The sequence below is a fragment of the Lipotes vexillifer genome, unplaced genomic scaffold (genome assembly GCF_000442215.2).
Source record: "Lipotes vexillifer unplaced genomic scaffold, Lipotes_vexillifer_v1.1 scaffold916, whole genome shotgun sequence".
Taxonomy (NCBI): Eukaryota; Metazoa; Chordata; class Mammalia; order Artiodactyla; family Lipotidae; genus Lipotes; species Lipotes vexillifer.
The window spans coordinates 405,113-426,638 of record NW_006798383.1 but is presented as its reverse complement, the minus strand read 5'-3'; the positions used below and the strand labels follow the sequence as shown (position 1 = coordinate 426,638).

Here is a 21,526-nt window from a genome sequence, read left to right as displayed (position 1 = left end):
CTCTTTCAGACTCATTAACTCTTTTTCTTGGTGGTACAGTAATATCACTGAGCCCTAAGAAGCAGAAAGAACAGACTGAGAAGTCAGATTTAGATTAGAATCCTGGCTTTACCACTGTGGCCCTTCACAGCTATGTGATCTTAGATAAATTACTTAAATCCACTGAGCCTCAATTTTTTTCATCAAAGAGGGATAGTATGGCCTACTTCACAAACTTGTAAGGTTTAAAAGACAAATACATTATTTCCTTCTAATAAATAACAAAATATCTGGCCACTGAAACACACGTTGCTCAGTTATCAGAACATAAGTAATACATTTTCCAAACATAGACTAACAGGTGGGACTTGAAAGAACAGCTAGTTCAATATCCTCTCTTTATAAAGATAAGGAAACTGGAGCCTAAATTATATTGTAAGCTTCATTATGAAAGTCCCTAGAGGGGAGCTACTATGTTCTAGTTATCTTTATATTTCCCAATGATGGACACTCATTAGGCATTCAGGTTGACTTACCCAGGAATTTTTACTTGCTGGTAATTACTTACATGAAATCGTTATAATTTGTTTATAGATCTATTTGGTGAGCTCCTCAAGTAGAAGGATTACTTCATATATATTTCTGTGTTTTTACACCTACCACAGAACCTGTCATATAATTAGCATTTTCTTGGTAAGGTTTGTTAAATAATCACAAATATTTTTGGATATAACATCTTTTCACCTAAGACTGTAAGCCCCTTGAGGAAGCAGTTTCTTGTGTAACTCTGTATCCCAAGTAGCGCCTTGCACATAGCACATAACTTAATAATTACATATAAAGCAAAGGCAATCTTACGTTAACAACTGTCTTTAAGTCTGGGTATTAGTTGTCAAGTATAAATATATTTAGTCTTAAATGGAAATGCATCAGACTCAATTAAGTTTCTTTAACATTCCCTGATTAATTTACTAAGGGTCTCAACTTAACAAATAATATATGCTTTCTTTTTGCTCATGTTTCAGGAACTTGCTACAAGTCAAAGCTTTCCCAAATTTCTGACACTATCCGTCTGTTTGGCCTCTTTTTAAAAGTTGGCCTATATCTCACCATCACCATTTTGACCTCTGGTCACTCTTGGCATCATTGGTATTAAGACAACCAGACATTGTATGCCTTCTGATGTGATGAAATATGAAGTATTCAGAATTATCCATGAAGTATTTCTACCAAAAATATTTAACCAGAATCTAAACAAGCAGTTTACAGGAAAATACAGAGGCTAGTCTAGGAAATACATGCTAAACAGTATCAAAAGGAAAGAATCTGATAAATCCAGAAACTAGGACATTTTACTGGGTAAGTAGTTCAAACTTTTTAAATGTCATTTTTTTTAAAGCAGAAGAAGAAAAGGAAAACTTCTATATTAAAAGATATTAAGAAAGATAAAAACCAAGTGCAATACTTCTTCCTTGATTGGATCCTGGTTTGAACGTATCAGCTATAAAAAACATTCTGGGTACAATTAGAGAAAGGAGAGTATTGGCTGAGTATTAAATGGTGTTAGGGATTTAGTGTTTATTTTGATAGATGTGATAATGATATTGTGGTTAGAGTAAAATGCCCTTATTTTTTTAGAGACGTATAAAGAGAAAATGTTATAATGCCTTTAATTTAATTTTAAAATACCTCAGGATAAAAAAAAGATGAAACAAATGTGATAAAATGTTAAATATAGAAATTGGGTACATGAGTATTCATAATGCTGTTTTCTTTTTTATACGTTTGAGAAATTTAATAAGAAAAAATTAAGATTGTCTTTATATTAATCTTATTCTGGATCTAGGTCATCTTATCTAATTCTTTAAAAACTGTTGACTTCTAATGAGCCATTATGTACTTCATTGATCTTAGAGTTATCATTAGAAGTATGTGATCCAACTGTTCTGACTACAAGGAAGAATTTTGTGATCAAAGATTTTCAGAAACTGAGTATTACATTACCCAGGGGTGTTACCTATGTTTGCTTATACCTTGTCAACAACTAGGACATTTGGCCCTAATGCAGTGTAGCAGCATCAAACTTGGTGTGCCTCACCAGAAATGAACATCTACATTCACAAAATTGTATACTATGGGAAAGCAAACATGGAGAAACCCCAATCCTTATTTGCTCTTCTCTGAGCGAAACCCTACTAGAGTGTTCCTCATATAAAGTTTTAAATTGCAGCACAGATCCCCCAATCTTAAACATTTTAATCAAATTATATATTCTTTCCGAACACCATGTACTAATACTACCCCCCATACTGTCCTGCCTCTTTTGCTCTTCCTCACTATAGTGTTACACTAGTAAACGGATAGATAAATAAGTACCTGGCATTACCACAATCCTGCCTTTTGCCTGAAAAAAGAAAAAAATAAACAATTTTAATATCCTTCTCTTACATGGGATAATAAGGCAGCAAAACAGAAACATAATTATACTAAATTTATTAAGTTACTACTAGTATCTAATTTTCAATAGGTCTTTCTATTTCTTTGGGATCTTGGGTAAGTAAAATGTTCAGAGTAGTAACTCTTTCTACCCAGAAAGGTTATTTTATTGTATTGCTTTAAAGACTTGTACTGTTATAAACACAAAGAATAGGAGAATAAAATATAAATACTAAATAATCACACCACCTTAAGAAAACCCATTACTGGGGGCTTCCCTGGTGGCACAGTGGTTAAGAATCCACCAGCCAATGCAGGGGACACGGGTTTGAGTCCTGGTCTGGGAGGATCCCACATGCCGTGGAGCAACTAAGGCCATGCACCACAACTACTGAGCCTGTGCTCTAGAGCCCACAAGCCACAACTACCGAGCCCATGTGCCACAACTACTGAAGCCTGCACGCCTAGAGCCTGTGCTCCGCAACAAGAGAAGCCCCCGCACCGCAACGAACGCAGCTAGAGAAAGCGTGTGCGCAGCAACGAAGACCCAACACAGACAAAAATAATAAATAAAATAAAATGTTTAAAAAAGAAAAAAAGAGGGCTTCCCTGGTGGCGCAGTGGTTGAGAGTCCGCCTGCCAATGCAGAGGACACGCGTTCGTGCCTTGGTCTGGGAAGATCCCACATGCCACGAGCGGCTATACCCATGAGCCATGGCCGTTGAGCCTGCGCGTCCAGAGCCTGTGCTCCACAACGGGAGAAAAACGAGTGGCTCCCACTCGCCCCAACTAGAGAAAGCCCATGCGCAGCAACGAGGACCCAACGCAGCCAAATAAATTAATAAATAAATTTATTAAAAAAAAAAAAAAAAGAGGGTAAAGAAAACGTTTTTCCTCTCTGACATCATGAGCAAGAGAAAGTTCCTATTCTCATGGAGCTTTCACGTTCAACGAAAACAGACAACAGGTATATTTATATAATATAAATATTTAAACATACAATGAAAAAAAAGCAAGGAAATGAAATAGAGAGTAAAAGGGAGAGGGGGCTATTTCACAAAATTTAATAATTGTTAGAGAAATAAGTGAAACAAGGCTGTTTAGTATCCTCAAACAGACTACAGCAAAATACCCACAAAACTAAATATTTACTATCTAGAACGCTGAAATGAGTTTAGGAGCAAAAAAGTCATACTTACTGTAACTGTTTCTTCCAACTGAAAGCTTTCTAAAACATGGACAAATGTTTAAAGAGATGAATTCTATCACTTTTTTTCTGTCCTTCCATAAAAGATTATTTAGAAGTATATGCTTACCTGAGGCTATCAAAGTGATTTACCAATACAGAGCAATTACTAAGTGTCAGACCTTGTGCTGAAGTAATCCACAACTATTCTAAGAGGTAGGCACTATTATTATGCTAACTTTGTAGGTAAGGAAACTGAAGTTTAGGATGGCTAGGTAAACTGCCCAAGGTCACTGTTAATAAGTGGCAAAACCAGGATTTAAACATAGACCTTTCTAATCCCAAATCCTATGCTTTAACCAGTATATTATACTACTAAGTAACTGCTTCAAGAAGTAAAGTTAGCATGATCTCACTTCTATGTGGGATCTAAAAAAGCAAAATACAGAGAAGCAGAGAATAGAATGGTGGTTACCAGGGGTAAGGAGGTGAAGGAAATGGGGAGATGTTGGTAAAAGGATACAAAGTTGCTATGTAGGATGAGTACGTCTATAGATCAAATGTATAGCATGATGACTATAGTCAATAAAACTGTACTGAATACTAAAAATTTGCTAAGAGAGTAGATTTCAGGTACTTTCACCACACACACACGCCACACAAGTTAACTATATGAACAGATGAATATGATCTTGACTGTAACCATTTCATTTTGTATATGTATATCAAAACATCATGTTGTACACCTGCTATATATACATATAATTTTTACTTAAAAAAAGTAAAGTTAGAGTATAAGCATATTTAACCCAGCTCTTCCTGCCAACCAGTGATTAAACTACAAATCTCTCTCTCTCTCTCTCTCTCTCTCTCTCACACACACACACATACACACACACACACAAATATTTTGAAATGCAATATATGACTACAACAATTATTCTCTACTCCATACTGAGTAACCATTTTAAAATGGAAACCTGACTCATTAATCCTATTTTAAAACCCTTCAGGCTTCCCCAGTGCACCAAGGATAAAATACAAACTCTTAAATAGTTTTCAAGGCTCTGGACAGTATTCTTCTCTTCACATTCAACATTATAGTCATTCTTCAATATTTTAATCAATTATACTCACTTTTGTTTCTAGGCCTTTGCATATACTGTTTTGTCTACATGGAGCATCCCCCCGACTCTCCCTCTCCCTATTCCCTTTTACATTGATGGCTCCTAATCATCCTTCAAATGAGTAAGACATTGCAGTGTGGATTTCTTTTCTTCTGGGAAGCTAACTACTGTTAATCCCAATCCCTCAAATCTGGGGTTAATTCCTCTCCAATGTGCTCCCACAGGACTTTTTTTTATACAGTACTCTATTAAAAGTGCCTGTTGTGCACTAGTTTGTAAGGGCAGTGACTACAGACACACACACACGCATGCGTGCGCAGGCACCCCTTGGTCACCACCATAGGGCAAATGCCCTGCACCTTAATATATACTTAATAAATATTTATAAAACCAGTAAGTTCCAGTCTAGAAAAATTTATCTGATCCTCAGGTGAAATTTGTGAAAATTATTTTCATGGTTATAGAAAAGTAAACATAAGCAGATGTCTACACAAAAACACTAAATAATATTATTAATAATAGCAGTAATAATAATTATAGACACTAATATGTATTAAAATCTAATATATATCAAGCACTCTGCTAAGGCTCTTACCAAGAGCCTTTCATATCTCTTATCTCTACCAATCCTACCTGATCTCTACCAATCCTCAGAGCAACCCTATATAGGAGATATTAAACTTATCTCAATTTCACATGAGGAAACAGAGGCTTAAACGCTAGTAATCTACTCAACATTATACAGCAAGTGTCAAAACTGTCTCAAATCCAGAACATTCTCATCTCAAAGTCCATACTCACTAACTTAGAATGCCTCTGGACTGGTGTCAGAAAAACACAGACATACTACAATTACAAAGCCATCTTCTGGCTGTTCTACAAATGATGTGAACTCACAAGAGGAAATCATATAAGAGAAAAATGTATTTCCTCCTATCTTGGTAGTTTGGGAGAAATGAGAAGGATACAGTTTTAGGTTTTTTTTGGCAGTGCCATCTGGCATGCAGGATCTTAGTTCCCCCACCAGGGATCGAACCCATGCCCCCTGCAGTGGAAGCGTGGAGTCTTAATCACTGGACCACAAGGGAAGTCCCAGTTTTAGTTTTAGAATTCACCTCGAAATGATAATTTTCTCAAATTTTATGTGGGAACCCCTGAGTATACATAGGTTGACAGTAAGAAGATGTGGCTTAAACTATGCAATGCTAATGGCAGAAGAAAGGTAAAATTTGCTGTGGTTATCCAAATTAGATCAATTATTTAGGCATTGCCTATAATTTGATCTTAAGAGCCTTGGCTACTAAAAATGCTCATGTGAAAGAAATAAAAATTATAAAATATGTTATTTCCTGCTTGCTATGGAGTAACCACAAAGTCAGTAATATGTAGTTTTACAACCTCGTTGAACAGCAGAATATCAGAAGTAACCACGACAGCGTCTTAGGAAGAAAGGAAGGAAATTGTGTGTACCTGATCTATGAGTCGCTTTATTAGGGGTAGTCCTTCTAGTGCTGAAATGTCACATCCACTGGTTAATACTCTTTCAAATCCCAAAGTTAAGAGGGTCTCTAGAGCTGCCATTGGATCATGAACCATGTCAAAGGCTGAAATAAATAAAACTGACTTGAATTTTGAACAGATATCTCTAATACAGTGCTTTCCAAAATGTAGTATACACACAGTGGTATGCTGGACCTAGCTTGTCCTGGCTTGCAAGAGTCAGTTGTTAAATATTCAGGAATTTTGCAAGCATGATTGTCAATCCATTGGCAGCTGAAATTAGTCAAGGTGAAAGTACAAAACCACAGAAATCAACAAATGCTACAAATCAGGACTCTTTTTTCCTGAGAACCAGTTTACCAGCATACCACAGTCAGCATGCCACCAATGGTATGCAGGATCATTTTAGATGGTACGCATTTGAACAGATGCATTTACTTAAATGCAGATTAGAAGTGAAAAGTTTCCATTTTTCATTAGTTATAAAGTTTCTCTTTAAAATAAATTTACTTAAGATTTTAAGAAAATTATTAAATAAATTTGCACAAGTAACCCTTGGATATGGTAAAATTGTGAACATAACAGGCAAGTGACTCACATTTGGGAGTCTGCTCTAAGGGTTCAAACAAACTGGACAAACAGAATGAAAACACTACACTCACCAGTTCTAGAAGAAGCCTTGGTTCACATTCTCATTATTGACTAATATTTTATTCTAATCCATTTATTTCATGTACTCAAGACTCATAGTATAAGGATAGTTGTTTACAACAGACTATATGAGGTTTCAGTTCCATCCTACTTTCTAAGAGACTTCTCTCTCCTCACTGAGGAAACTGGCAATAGGAACCCCAAAGAAAACTACTTCTGCTTCGGTTCTCAGCACTGCTACATGATACACAAGTGCTGATCTATGGTGGATTAGGTGGTAGACCCCTTCCTTTCACCCTTTAGTGTATGGAGGCAGCTAAATGTAACACAGAGGATTTTCCTTTTTTGGTGTCAGTACCTTCTCAGTGATTATACTGCCATAATATTAAATACATGAGTGAAAAAAATGTGGAACACAGGACAATATAACAATATAAAAACATGGAAATTTTTGCTAAATTTATTGAAGGAAAAGACAAAAACTTTGAAATGATTTTCTTAGTTTAAGAACAGAAAAATATATTCTATATGGTGGGTTTATTTTGAATTATTTAGCATATCAAATTTTAAACTATATATTTTTCAGATAAATGTTTACTAATTTAAATTACCTCATATTTTAAAACTTTTCTTTTTTTGGCTAGCTTCAAAGTTCTGACTTTTTTTTTTTTGCGATAGGTGGGCCTCTCACTGTCGTGGCCTCTCCCCTTGCCGGACGCGCAAGCTCAGCGGCCATGGCTCCGCGGCATGTGGGATCCTCCCGGACCGGGGCAAGAACCCGTATCCCCTGCATCGGCAGGCGGACTCCCAACCACTGCGCCATCAGGGAGGCCCCAAAGTTCTGACTTTTAAGCGATCGAACATCTTTTAGTTATTGCTAGTTTATGAGAAGCATTGCTAAACAGCAAGTCAAGAAAGTTTTCTGGTGTTACTCATTTCATAAAGAAACAAGGATTACAAATGCTATATACCTAATTTCTATAAATGGATGCAAATCCCAGTGTCCACTCTCATCTTAATCTTTGGATGCTTACTCAAAAGGACAAAAAAAATTCAATAATTTCTCATGCATATCATCAAATAAAAAAAAATTGAAGACTTCTTTCTTTTCATGTGCAATGGCAGTGCCTCTGAAGGCAAAATTCACACTTGTTCCTCCATTTTACCAATGCTAGGCAAAAATTATGGGAATTGTAACTGCCTGATTTAGAGAAAAGAAGTATTTTCATATAAAATTATCGGATACTTTTTAGAAATCATTCTGATGCAGACAAGCTATCAATAATGTACAATAATTTTGTGCACTATAGTGAACATCTGTTCATTGATTATCCAGCACCTATTTCTTCTCTCCTCTTCCTAATAGTACCCAATTCTTCATCAGATACCCTCCCCCTCTCTGCCCATGAATCTTAGATTCATCTGGAAAAGCTGACCTCACTCCTAGCTCCAGAATGATCTTATCTGGCTTAAGCCAAGCAGCACATTTCCTTTCATTGGCCATAGTTATTTATTCTTTTTGAGACTGCACATGACCTGAGGCAAACTAATAAAAATGAATCTCAGGATTCTTGCTTGCAAAGCTGTGACAAGCACACGCACTTGTAGGCAATGCTTACTCTCTCCCTCTATTATATGCCACCACCACCACCTTCTGCTTTTAACAACTTTTCATAACTAAGGCTTCATATTTTCTAGAAATTGTGCATCTCTAAATTTACAACTGTTAGTCCCATGACCAGTATAAAAAAGACCAATTGGTAACACTGTAACGACACTATACAATTGTGTTCCAGAAAAAAGGTTGTGGCATTTGGTGAAATGAGAAAACTGACACCGTTCAACAGAACTTCTAAAATGGAAATGACTCACCTCGGTGGAAAGTGACTGGCAGAGGACGGCAAATAGCTATATAAAGAAAATCACATGACAACATGAATGAAGAGATCATCACTGATTACTATTTACAGAATTCTCCATGTTAGAATGAACTTTTTAATACTTTCTTCTCTTAAGTGAAGACACTGAACTAAAATAATAAAAAAATGGCAACCTTCCAAATCCAGAAGTCCTATGTTTCCATTAATCTCTGATTTTCATTAAAAAAAAAAAAAGTCACCCACTCCTTAGAGGCACCAAATAAAAACTATATGATTTGGCAACTATAAGGGTAGCATTACACCTATTACGACCCTTCTGCAAATCTTCAAGAAATACTCTGGCCTAGTAATATAAGTAGTTTGCTTCTGTCCTCTCTACATCTCCCCATCCTCACCAACTGTAATAGCTTTTCAACTTTTCGGTGCTGTGATTAAAGGAATCAAGGTAAATTTCCCTTAAACCCTATAGGAACAGTAGCAGAACCCAGTCTATAGTAACTGAAAGAGTCAGGAGGGCTATGTCACACATAGTCTCTACCCAAAACACCTAAATAGCTAGTGTTTAAAATAGGTTAGTATAAGTGCCTGCAGGTGTGAATGAAAAGTCAGTTTTGTGATTGCGTTTTTCTATATTGGGAGTATTCAATGCAATCATCATTAGAGACTTTTTGGTCTCAGATACAAATTCTTACCAACAAGGGACATGCACAGTTCTTTGTCAATGTGTCCATCTTCAGTCAGTGCCCCAAATACCAAACCATCAGCACCATAAAGTTTGGCAAGACGAATGTCAGCCTTCATCACCTCAACTTCACGGTCTGAATATAAAAAATCACCTCCACGTGGCCGAATCATCACAAAAACTGGTATCTGGACATACTGCTTCACTACTTGAAGGACACCTATAAGAACAGAGCAGACTAATTAAAATTCAAATGTGAGCTAAAAGCTCAAGGAAGTCAATAAAATATTACTGTACTGGTCTTTTACGTTTGCTCTAGTGTATCACTTCTACAAGAAATGGAAGAGTTGATGGAATAAACCATAGAAAGATGGATCTAAAGGAAAAAGGAGACACTGAGAAGAAAAACGTACATATAGTAGAAGTTACGTAATTAGAAAATCAAGGGTAAATAAAAAAGCAATTTAGAAAATAGAAGGAAGTTACCACATTTTAAAAGCACTTGTTAGTTGACTCAACTAAATTCTTTTACTGGAATGTGACATTTGAAAGTGTAATAACTACCAGGCTCTATGTTCTGCCAGTGTATCCCCTAAGATCCAGTTTCTCCTTCATAATGATTACAGCTCTATTTAAAACCTACTATAGAGATGGTTACATAGTTCTAAAGTTTATGATTCCTTAATGGATTAAGATATTTAGCAAAGCCTTTTTTTTAAAATAAGAGATATGCAAAAGGGAGCAAAGTTGTACTTATTTGTGATTTTATGAGATCTATGAATAAAAGTACCCAAATTTGACACAATTCGTGGCTAGTTCAGAAACATTCAATGGTATAAGATCTGTGGCAAGCACCATTAGTGTTTACCCAATGTGAATTTACATCTTTTTCCTTGCTACAAGAACCCCAATTCTGCATGGGATAGCAATGTGCCCATCATCAAGTAATGAATCATACATGACTGCTGTTGCAAAAAACAGACTGCACTCAAATAACAGGTATGTTCTAGGTATTTCACAGAGTGGCTAGGGAATGCCCTCCTTTATTTTAGAGAGAAGAGTCCAAAAGGTCATTGCATATATAAACCTTTTACACTAAATAACGCTATCATCCATCTCAGAGTAAAATATAGGAGTCAAAATTTCATATAGGAACTTGGGCTTTTGACCAAGACAGAGTAACAGGAACTGGATTTACCCTTCCACCCATAAAACCAAAAAACAGACAAAACATATGAAACAATGGTTTGCAACAAAGGATAATGTTGCCTGAGAGATGGGAAACAAATGAGGTGAGCTCTCTGAATGACCCAGATTACTACCTTGAGAGTTTTCCAGGCCACAGCATAGGGAGGGGGAACCCAGGCAGAGGCCAGAGAATTCTCTGAGTTGAGGAAACAAAGCTGAGAGTCTAGGAAGACCAAGTGGCTAGAGTTCACAGCAGAGAATAGCAGGGAGGAGAGAAAGAGAACCCTGGAGATCTGCACAGAACCACACCCCCCTTCCCGCTAATATTCAGCTGAGTACCGATCGGCGTATGCACGCAAGGAAACTACACAAAGCCAGAGAAAGACCCACTGAAAAGAATTAGAAGAAATAGTGCCTGTCATTCACACCAGGCCAGGAATAATGCCTGTTCCCACCAGCCACACAGGAAAATTTCAAGATTCATGGGGCACTGGGTAGAGTACACAGAAGGTCTTGCCTCAGTAGTGGGGAATAACACTATTCCAGACCCACTTAACAAATTTTAAAAACCCAATCCAAAATGAACAAACTCTTTCCAATACCTAACTGCTCAAGAATATTTATAGGAATATAAAAATATCCAGTACCCAGCAAAGTAAAATTCATAATGTCTTACATACAATGAAAAATTATCAGGCAGGAACACAAGATGCATCATTAGGCGAAAATCAATCAAACAAAACCAACCTAGAACTGATACAGATGTTAGAATTAGCACCCAAGTCATTAAAATAGCTATTGTAACTTATTCTATATGTTCAAAAAAGCTAAAAAGTGACATGAGAGATATAACAACAATCTCAAATATCTAGGGATGAAAACTACAGTGTGTGAGATGAAAAATACACTAGTTGGGATTAACAGCAATTAGACATTGCAGAGAAAAGATCAGTTAACTTGAAAACAAAGGAATAGGATCTATAGAAAATGAAACAGAGAAAAAGTTTTTTTTAAGAGTAGTTCATCAGTGAGCTGTGGAACAACTTTAAGCAGCCTTAAGTAAGTTAGCTGAAGTCTTTGAAGGAGGGAGTGGAGGACATTAAATGCTGAAAAATTTGCAAATGTGATGAAAAGTATAAATGCACATGTCCAAGAAACATGAAAAAAACTACACTCAGGTACATCATACTCAAATTGTTCAAAACCAAGAATAAAGAACAAAATCTTAAAAGTAACCAAGAGAGGACTTCCCTGGTGGCGCAGTGGTTGAGAGTCCGCCTGCCGATGCAGGGGACATGGGTTCGTGCCCCGGTCCGGGAAGATCCCACATGCCACGGAGCAGCTGGGCCCGTGAGCCATGGCAGCTGAGCCTGAGCGTCCGGAGCCTGTGCTCCGCAACAGGAGAGGCCACAGCAGTGAGAGGCCCACGTACCGCAAAAAAAAAAAAAAAAAAAAAGTAACCAAGAGAAAGACAAATTACACAGAAAAGAACAAAGGTTTGGATGACAGATTTCCTGTCAGAAACAATACAAGCAAGGAGACAGTGGAGAAGCATCTTTAAAGTCCTGGCAGAATAAAACTGTCAACCTAGAATTCTACACCCAGCAAAAATATCTTTCAAAAAATGGGGAAAGGTGTTTTCAGATACACAAAAGCTGAAAGAATTCATCACCAGCACATTGTACTACAAAAAATGTTAGAAGAATTACTTCAGGCAGAAGGAAAATGAAACCAGATGAAAATATAGATCTATACAAAGGAAGAGCATCAGAAATGGTTAATTACACATGGGTAAATATGATGTCTTCTTATTATTTCAGCCTCTTTAAAAGATAACTGGCTCTTTAAACAAAAATAATAACAATGCAGTGTGGGGTTTTTAACATATGTAAAAAAAAAATGTATGACAACAGCACAAAGACTAAGAGGGGTGAAATGAAGACAAAAGTCAGTATACCAAGGATGCCAGAATGGAAAGATTAAAAAAACCATGGTCCTTGACATTACTGCAGAGCATATGAACCAATATTAACAATAACTTAATCTCAACTTTATGATATATAAGGGAAAAAAAATCTATTTGATCACATCTGTGATAAACAAGTTTATTTGCAACGATAAACATTTCTAACTGATACAATATCCATGACATAGTTAACATGTTAGTAACTTCAGTAAAAGATCCCAATGAAACAGATTATCGTCTCCAGGCTCTATGAGAAAATCCGAAAAATGGACACTTACCCATGCTGGGTGTGGTTCCTCCTTCCACTAAGCCAGAACATAATTCAATGCGATCAGCACCTGTAATAAGAAAAGCATTGCTAAGCACAATAATTTGTTTGTTGTTGTTTTTTTGCGTTACGCGGGCCTCTCACTGTTGTGGCCTCTCCCGTTGCGGAGCACAGGCTCTGGACGCGCAGGCTCAGCGGCCATGGCTCACGGGCCCAGCCGCTCCGCGGCATGTGGGATCTTCCCGGACTGGGGCACAAACCCGTGTCCCCTTCATCGGCAGGCGGACTCTCAACCACTGCACCACCAGGGAAGCCCATAATAAGTTTTTTAATTAAGAAAAATTTTCAAAAGCATTGTTCAAAAGTTATTGTCCAAAATAAACTCTTATTAAACAGCAAACTTAACATTTTTTTTCTAAATATAGAACAGAGTCTTAGAAACAGAGAGAAATCAAATTATAAAACTAGAGTAAAACTCTATTTTTAAACCCAACTATATTCTGCAACCCACATGATTACTGATAGTCAAATTTAAGAGTTAATTCAAGTTAAGCTAGGTCTCTTAAAATTTTGTATTATAGGGTTGCTTCTCTACGTACAAGGAAGTCATTTAGAATAAAGAAGTTTCTGGATTGACCACAGTGGAACACTGACTCTTCATTGATTAAAAAAATAGCAATCTCGGGGGCTTCCCTGGTGGCGCAGTGGTTGAGAGTCCGCCGGCCAATGCAGGGGACACAGGCCCGTGAGCCATGGCCGCTGAGCCTGCGTGTCCGGAGCCTGTGCTTCACAATGGGAGAGGCCACAACAGTGAGAGGCCCGCGTACCGCAAAAAAAAAAAAAAAAAAAGCAATCTCGGGACTTCCCTTGTGGCGCAGTGGTTGGGAATCCTCCTGCCAGTGCAGGAGACATGGGTTTGAGCCCTGGTCCAGGAAGATCCCACATGCCATGGAGCAACTAAGCCTGTGCACCACAACTACTGAGCCTGCGCTCTAGAGCCCACGAGCCACAACTACCGAGCCCACGTGCCACAATACTGAAGCCCGCATGCCTAGAGCCCGTGCTCTGCAACAAGAGAAGCCAGCGCAATGAGAAGCCTGCACACCGCAACGAAGAGTAGCCCCTGCTCACTGCAACTAGGAAAAAGCCTGTGTGCAGCCATGAAGACCCAATGCAGCCAAAAATAAATAAATAAATACATAAATAAAATTAAATAAAAGATGAAAGTCACAGTTTCTTTAACAAACTATAAGGAAAGAAAGAAAGAAAGAAAAAAGGGAAACATAGACTGAAACAGACATATCAAAAAAATATGTTTATATCTTGATTCAAAGAACTGTAAAACAAAACAAAACTGTGTGAGCCAATTGGGGAAAGCTGAAAACTAACTGGGTATGTTTGATGATATTAATAAATATTATTTTAAAAATATGTTACTAATATTTTGGTTATTATTATTATTATTATTATTATTATTTTGCGGTACGCGGGCCTCTCACTGTTGTGGCCTCTCCCGTTGCAGAACACAGGCTCCGGACGCGCAGGCTCGGCGGCCATAGCTCACGGGTCCAGCCGCTCCGCGGCATGTGGGATCTTCCCAGACCGGGTCACAAACCCATGTACCCTGCATCGCAGGCGGACTCTCAACCACTGCGCCACCAGGGAAGCCCTATTATTATTATTTGTAAAGGTTATTATTATCATTTTTAAAGCCTTTTAGAGATACTGAAATATTTGCAGATGAAATGACATAATGTCTGGGATTTGCTTCAAAATAATTTGGGGATGGGAGAGGGAAGGCAGGAATATAGATCAGAGGTCAGTAAATGATGGTCTGCAGGCCAAAGGCTCACAAGCTTCTTTTTGTTATGGCATTCAAGTTTTCATGTATTTTTTAAAATTAATTAATTAATTAATTAATTTATTTATGGTCATGTTGGGTCTTCGTTGCTGCACACGGGCTTTCTCTAGTTGTGTTGAGCGGGGGCTACACTTCATTGCAGTGCATGGGCTTCTCATTGTGGTGGCTTCTCTTTTTGTGGAGCACGGGCTCTAGGTGTGCGGGCTTCAGTAGTTGTGGCATGTGGGCTCAGTAGTCATGGCTGTGGGCTCTACAGCACAGGCTCAGTAGTTGTGGCGCATGGGCTCAGTTGCTCCACGGCACCTGGCATCTTCCCGGACCAGGGCTCGAACCCATGTCCCCTGCACTGACAGGTGGATTCTTAACCACTGTGCCACCAGGGAAGTCCTGTTTTCGTGTATTTTAAAAAAACATACATTTCATACAACTGACCCATATCATACAATTCACCCTTTTACAGTGTATAATTCAATGGTTTTTAGTATGCTCACAGAATTTTGCAACCAATGTCACCAATTTTAGAACATTTTCATAACCCCGAAAAGAAACCTCACACCCTTCAGCAGTCACTTTCCCTTCTCCCCATGCTCCGCAGTCCTCGACAACCACCAATCTACTTTGTCTATAAAAAAATTGCCTATTCTGGATATTTCATATAGTCGAATCATACAATATGTGGTATTTTTTGACTGCTTTCTTTCACGTAGAATAATATTTCAAGATTCATCTATGTTGTAGCTTGGTCAGTACTTCACCCTTTTTTTATTGCCAAATTTAGAATGGTTTATACATTTTCAAAGGATTTTTTAAAAAAACAAAGAATATATGACAGAGACCAAATGTGGCCAGCAAAGTCAGAAATATATTCTGTCTTGCTCTTAACAAAAACGTTTGCTCACCCCCAATATAAATGAAAGATTGGCCATGTACTGAAAATGATTAAAGCTGATGGGTACATGGTGATTCATTATACTATTCTACTTTTGTGTATGTTTGAAATTTTCTATAATAAAGTTTAAAAAATTTTCTGATCCTGAGATGATGGGAATTCCTGTGCTTCCTGTTTAAGCAAGTCCAGGGTGCAAAAGAAACCATGAGGTAAAATATATGATGTTCCAAAAAAAAAAGATTATGATAAAAGTCCTCACAATGAAAAAAGCATCAAATCTCTAAAATCAGTGGCCTGAAAAAAATTAAATCTTTGCTAAGTTCAATTTTAAAAAACTTGGTTAGGGCTTCCCTGGTGGCGCAGTAGTTAAAGATCTGCCTGCAAATGCAGGGTACACAGGTTAGATCCCTGGTCTGGGAAGATCCCACATGCCGCGGAGCAACTAAGTCCATGTGCCACAACTACTGAAGCCCACACACCTAGAGCCCGTGCTCCACAACAAGAGAAGCCACCGCAATGAGAAGCCTGCAGACTACAACGAAGAGTAACCCCTGCTCGCCGCAACTAGAGAAAGCCTGCATGCAGCAACAAAGACCCAACGCAGCCAAAAAAAAAAAAAAAAGTTGGTTAGTAAGCACTATTATGGACACCTGACTCAAAATGTAACCTACTGGGGAAGTAGGACTAGACGATCAGTAGGTCTTCTAGTTGGTTGGTTGTTTTCAAAAGGATTACTGGGATCCTTAGAGATCACAAAGGTTCCTAAGGTCAGTTCACAGGATTCATTTTCAGACTTTTAAAAGGACTGCCAATTGCCATGATTTTCTAATTTCTCTTACCTCCTCTTTCTGCATTTACAGCTGACTCCACTGAATCAACACACACTTCCATAAGAAATGCATTTGCTGCTCCTAAAATATACAGAGAACAATGAAATTTCATGATGATACTATCCATCCAGACCATGCAACCACAAATATTTTACATTTTGTTGCCAAAATCCAAATGTCTAATAATAGGTAAGTATGTAAGTACACTAGGGCTCATGAATGCAATAAAATACCATATTAATTGTTAAATTGATGTCTCTGGACTGCAAAATAAAAACACAGACATAGGTATAAGAAATATTGAGAAATGCCCATCGACAGACTAATGGATAAAGATGTGGTACATATATATAAGGGAATGTTATTCAGCCATAAAAAGGAACAAAATTGGGTCATTTGTAGAGATGTGGATGGACCTAGAGACTGTCAAACAGAGTGAAGTAAGTCAGAAAGAGAAAAACAAATATCATATATTAATGCATATATGTGGAACCTAGAAAAATGGTACAGATGAACTGGTTTGCAAGGCAGAAATAGAGACACAGATGTAGAGAACAAACGTATGGACACCAAGGGGGGAAGCGGTGGGGGTTGGGGGTGGTGGTGCGATGAACTGGGAGATTGGGGTTGACACGTATACACTAATATGTATAAAACATAACTAATAAAAACCTGCTGTATAAACAAAATTTTAAAAAAGAAATTATACTGAGAAAAATATACACTGAATGCCAAGTTAATCTTCCTAAAGCACAGACCTCATCATCACATTCCAGGTCAAGATTCTTTCGATGGCTTCTCAACACCTGCAGAATATGTTTAAACTTCTTCATAAGGTATGTATATTTAAGAGCAGGGATGGATCTCAAATCCTGACCAGACAACTGATTTATGTGATTCTAGACAAATTACTTAGCCTAAGTTTTCTATAAAACAGAGTAGGTTTTAGTACCTACCTCAGAGTAGTGAGGATAAAATGAGATAATTCATTTAAAGTGTATAGTACCCTTTAAAGTATAAGTATACAAGAAGTACTAGTTGTCATTAATTAACTATACATTATTTCCTCTATATGCCTCAAGTTCCTGCGATCCCCATCCCTGCTCTTGGTTATGCCATCTCCTCAATCCACAGTGCTTCCAGCTCTTTTTTTTTTTTTTTTTTTTTTTTTTTTTTTTCCCCCGGCCCCCCTGGGAGCCACTAATACTACTAGCTACATTATAAAATAAGGAAAAAAGACTCATGGAAATTCAATAAGCTGACCAAGGCCACAAAGAGGATCAGGAAAGTCTAGAACCCAGCTTTCTCTGACTTGACAGTTTACACCATCAGTACGCGGGCCTCTCACTGTTGTGGCCTCTCCCGTTGTGGAGCACAGGCTCCGGATGCGCAGGCTCAGCGGCCATGGCTCACGGGCCCACCCGCTCCGCGGCATATGGGATCTTCCTGGACCGGGGCACGAACCCCTGTCCTCTGCATTGGCAGGCGGACTCTCAACCACTGCGCCACCAGGGAAGCCCCCAGCTCTATCTTTGAATGCTAAAATCTTCCAAGGTTCATGTCAAATCACATTTCCGTGATATTTCCTCTCTCCCAAAATAGGAAATTGTATCTCCCTTTTCTGAACTCATATAACTCTTCATAAACTATATGTTCCTCTTTAAAACATTATTTTCTCATATTATTATTTATGTAGATAGGTGTCTGATCACTCTTACTTGACCTAAACTTCCTAAGTCTTTATGTGAGAAATCTTTATTACTACCCACAGTAAGAACATTGTCTACCACAGTACACAATAGACACACGAAGATTTACTAAAGGCTGAATATTTATAAATTCATAAAAATTTATGTATTTACACTAAAGAGTGTGATAAAAACAGAGTTTTGAATTTTTTCTGTAAGTTAAGCACATAGTTTTAAAAAATTAAAACTACTGAATGCATACTTAATAATACCTAAAAGAATGTTCACCACATACTGATAATTGTTACTACCAGGTGGTGAGATTTAAAATTACTTTTACTTTCTTGTTTTTACTTTTCTATATTGCTTGATTTTTTTCTATCCGATGTTGCTGTTACAGTTTTTTTTAAATCAATTTTCAATTTGAAAAACAAAAGTCTATCATCCACTAACATCAAACTGTAACTGCCTCATTTATTTAAGAGAAGACTATCAGAAAGAGCTAAGTGACACTCTGTGCTCTTAACCAACAGCACTGCATTAATCCCATGGTTTTCCTGATAGCCACTCACACCAGCTGTCAGATCAATCTAACTGAACAGTGCTGCAGGGGTACCATTTGCCTCACACAAGAAAACACCTTGGTGGGAATTCCCTGGCGGTCTAGTGGTTAGGACTTGGCGTTTTCACTGCCAGGGCCCAGGTTCAATACCTGGTAGGGGAACTAAGATCCCGAAATCTCGTGGCTCAACCTTGGCCAGGAGAGGGGGGGGATGCACACTTACAGAACAAACTTACAGTTACCAGGGGAGAAGGATGGGGGAGAGGGACAGATTGGAAGTTTGAGATTGACATGTACACACTGCTATATTTTAAATAGATAACCAACAGGACCTACTGTATCGCACAGGGAACTCTGCTCAATACTCTGTAATAACATAAATGGGAAAAGAATTTGAGAAAGAATAAATACATGAAAATGTATAGCTGAATCACTTTGCTGTACACCTGAAACTAACACAACATTGTTAATCTACTCCAATATACAACAAAAATTAAAAAGAAAAAAGAAAAAGAGTAAGGCAATTGTCCTAAAAAAGGAAGTTATTTGTAGGGATCAAAGAAGAGAATATTTGTTTGGAGCAGCAGTTCTCAAAGTGGGGTAGTCCAGTTAACTCTGAACTAGGGCACTCTAACACACTTTCAGAGCCCGTACAGTGAAAATTATTTTCATAGTAATACTCAGACTTTGCCTTTTTCACTCTCATTCTCTCACAAGTGGAGTGGAGTTTTGGGGAGGCTACTTGACCTGTCAGATTGAATGCAGAAGCAGGTATGAGAATTCCATTTAGCCAGATGTTAAAGAGATCTGCAAAAATACAAAACATTGGCACTATTCTCACTATTTTTTGTTTGCTCAGGAAAATGGTGATTTTTTTCATAAAAAATGTTGTGTTAACATGTAATGGGTTTATTATGTTTTTTCTAGTTAATAAATATTTTTAAAATTCCTGTTTGATAAAATAAAAATAAATTTAAAAATTTTTCCTTTTTTAATTTCTAACGTGGACAACATCAATAGATTTAACCTATATAAATAAAAGGTCTTTAAGGGTCTGAATAATTTTAAGAGGGCCAAGGGGTCTTGAGATTAAAAAGTTTGAGGACTGCTAGTTTGGAGGAACCAAGAGTTTACGGAGGACGGACCTGCCAAATTCCCTAACACCTGCCATGCCAGCGCACCCTGGCCCGTTAGGAAGAACTTCGGGCTTGGGGCAACTAAGCTCTGCCACTTGGGAGGGGTGTGGCTTTAGGGACAATCCTCGACCCCAACCTAGAAGCTACAGGTTATTAAGCGGTCCCCACAGGTTTGGCACTGGGCTCAGCGCTCGACACTGAACCATCACAGCGGTGCCGTGAGGGGGTACTGGTATCCTCGGTGGAGAAGGGAAAAGCGAGGCGGAGAGAAGTTAACCAACTTGAATACGGTTGCACGACGAGATGTGGTGGCGCTGGGATTCGAACCCACATATCTGGCTCCAGAGCTGGGCCACTCTCGCCACCAGCCCCCGGGTTTCCACACGTTTAAAGCCGGAATGACAGAATATACCGCACGGGGGCGGAGGGGGGTTGCTGAGAGGAGCAGGGAAAAGTACTTCCAGGAAAATCGCGATTAATCCACTGGCCAGAACCACCGCCGGGCCCAGCCCTCACCCGGGAGCGAAGTCGGCCGACCGCCCCCTCCCCGCCCCCTTCCGCACCCGCCTTCCCGGACGGTATCCGCGCTCGCTTCCGCCCGGACGAGGCTCCCTGCCTCTTCATGCTCCACGCGTTCCTCCCACGTGCGTCTTCGGTTTCCACCCAAGAATCCGGGTTCCAGCGCGCGCAAGCAGACAGGCGCGTCCTCGCGGCTGCGCACACCCCAGCGCGTCCCCGATTTCCACGCCCCAGCAGCCCCCGCGAAAGCCCAGGAGCTAGCTAGCGCAGGCGCAGTCACTGCTCGCCCCGGCCTTCTAAAAAGGAGGGGCTCGTTGTGCGTGACCCGGTAGTGCTTCTCCAGTCGGTGGCGGAGAAAGGAGACCAGGGAGTGCGGGAGTGTGGAGGTGCCAGTTGTGCACTGTACATAGTATGCAGCGATTACTCTTTCCGCCCTTGAAGGCAGTGATGGGGAGCCCGTGTCTCCGGCTCTTGATTCCTGGGGCGGCGCCTGGAACACAGGTACCGCACAGCAGCGGACTGAGTCGCGGAAGCTGGCATGGGGTGAAAGGGCCAGGACAGAGAGAATAATTCTCACACGTCACGTTTCCGTAGCTCCTTGGAGTTCACGACGCATTTACTTATGTCTAGGGCCCCTGAGTTCGGATCTGGACTTACCACTTAGTAGCTGTGGGCTATTAGCCAAGTTGGGTAATCTTTCTGTGCCTCAATTTATTCATCTGCAAAATGGGGATAATAGCACCTACTTCATAAGGGTTGTTGTATTAAATAATTTAATATACATAGAGGCTTAGCACATAGTAAAAGCTCAGTGATTTTTACCCATATATTTGATTTTTGCTCAAAGCTCCCGGATAGTCAGGTTAGGGACTATAACCCCATTCTACGGAGAAAAGTAAATTGAGGCTTAACTTGTCTAAAGTTACTTAGTTAATTAGAAGCAGGATAGGGAAAACATGGGTGTTTGGACTCTTAGGGATAGAGTCAGGAGAGGGCGTTTATTCGCTGAACTAATAATTATTGCGTGATTAATATGCGTTAGGAACTGGGAAGCAAAAGATAAAATACCAAGTTTCCTGCCTTAGAGGCATTCATTTGTAACTGATTTGTCAAATCTTTATTAAGGTCTTGTTATGTAAGGGAACTGTGTTTGAAACCAAGTATGCAAGAGGGAAAGA

The 21,526-nt window shown here is 38.9% G+C and overlaps 2 protein-coding genes across 2 annotated transcripts in view; one reads left to right on the top strand and one right to left on the bottom strand.

Annotated features, from left to right (window-relative positions):
* CUTC (cutC copper transporter) overlaps positions 1-20,599 on the bottom strand; it is a 22,996-nt gene extending 2,397 nt beyond the window's left edge. The window contains exons 1-7 of the mRNA XM_007470327.1: positions 20,393-20,599; positions 16,453-16,524; positions 12,874-12,933; positions 9,452-9,661; positions 8,752-8,787; positions 6,199-6,332; positions 2,356-2,383 (exon numbers count right to left, since the gene is read on the bottom strand). Coding sequence (XP_007470389.1) covers positions 2,356-2,383; positions 6,199-6,332; positions 8,752-8,787; positions 9,452-9,661; positions 12,874-12,933; positions 16,453-16,524; positions 20,393-20,453 — 601 coding nt within the window. The 5' untranslated portion in view covers positions 20,454-20,599. The remainder of the gene's footprint in view (positions 1-2,355; positions 2,384-6,198; positions 6,333-8,751; positions 8,788-9,451; positions 9,662-12,873; positions 12,934-16,452; positions 16,525-20,392) is intronic.
* Positions 20,600-20,687: 88 nt separating this feature from the next.
* COX15 (cytochrome c oxidase assembly factor COX15) overlaps positions 20,688-21,526 on the top strand; it is a 14,104-nt gene continuing 13,265 nt past the window's right edge. The window contains exon 1 of the mRNA XM_007470326.1: positions 20,688-20,849. Within this exon, the coding sequence (XP_007470388.1) occupies positions 20,760-20,849 (90 nt within the window). The 5' untranslated portion in view covers positions 20,688-20,759. The remainder of the gene's footprint in view (positions 20,850-21,526) is intronic.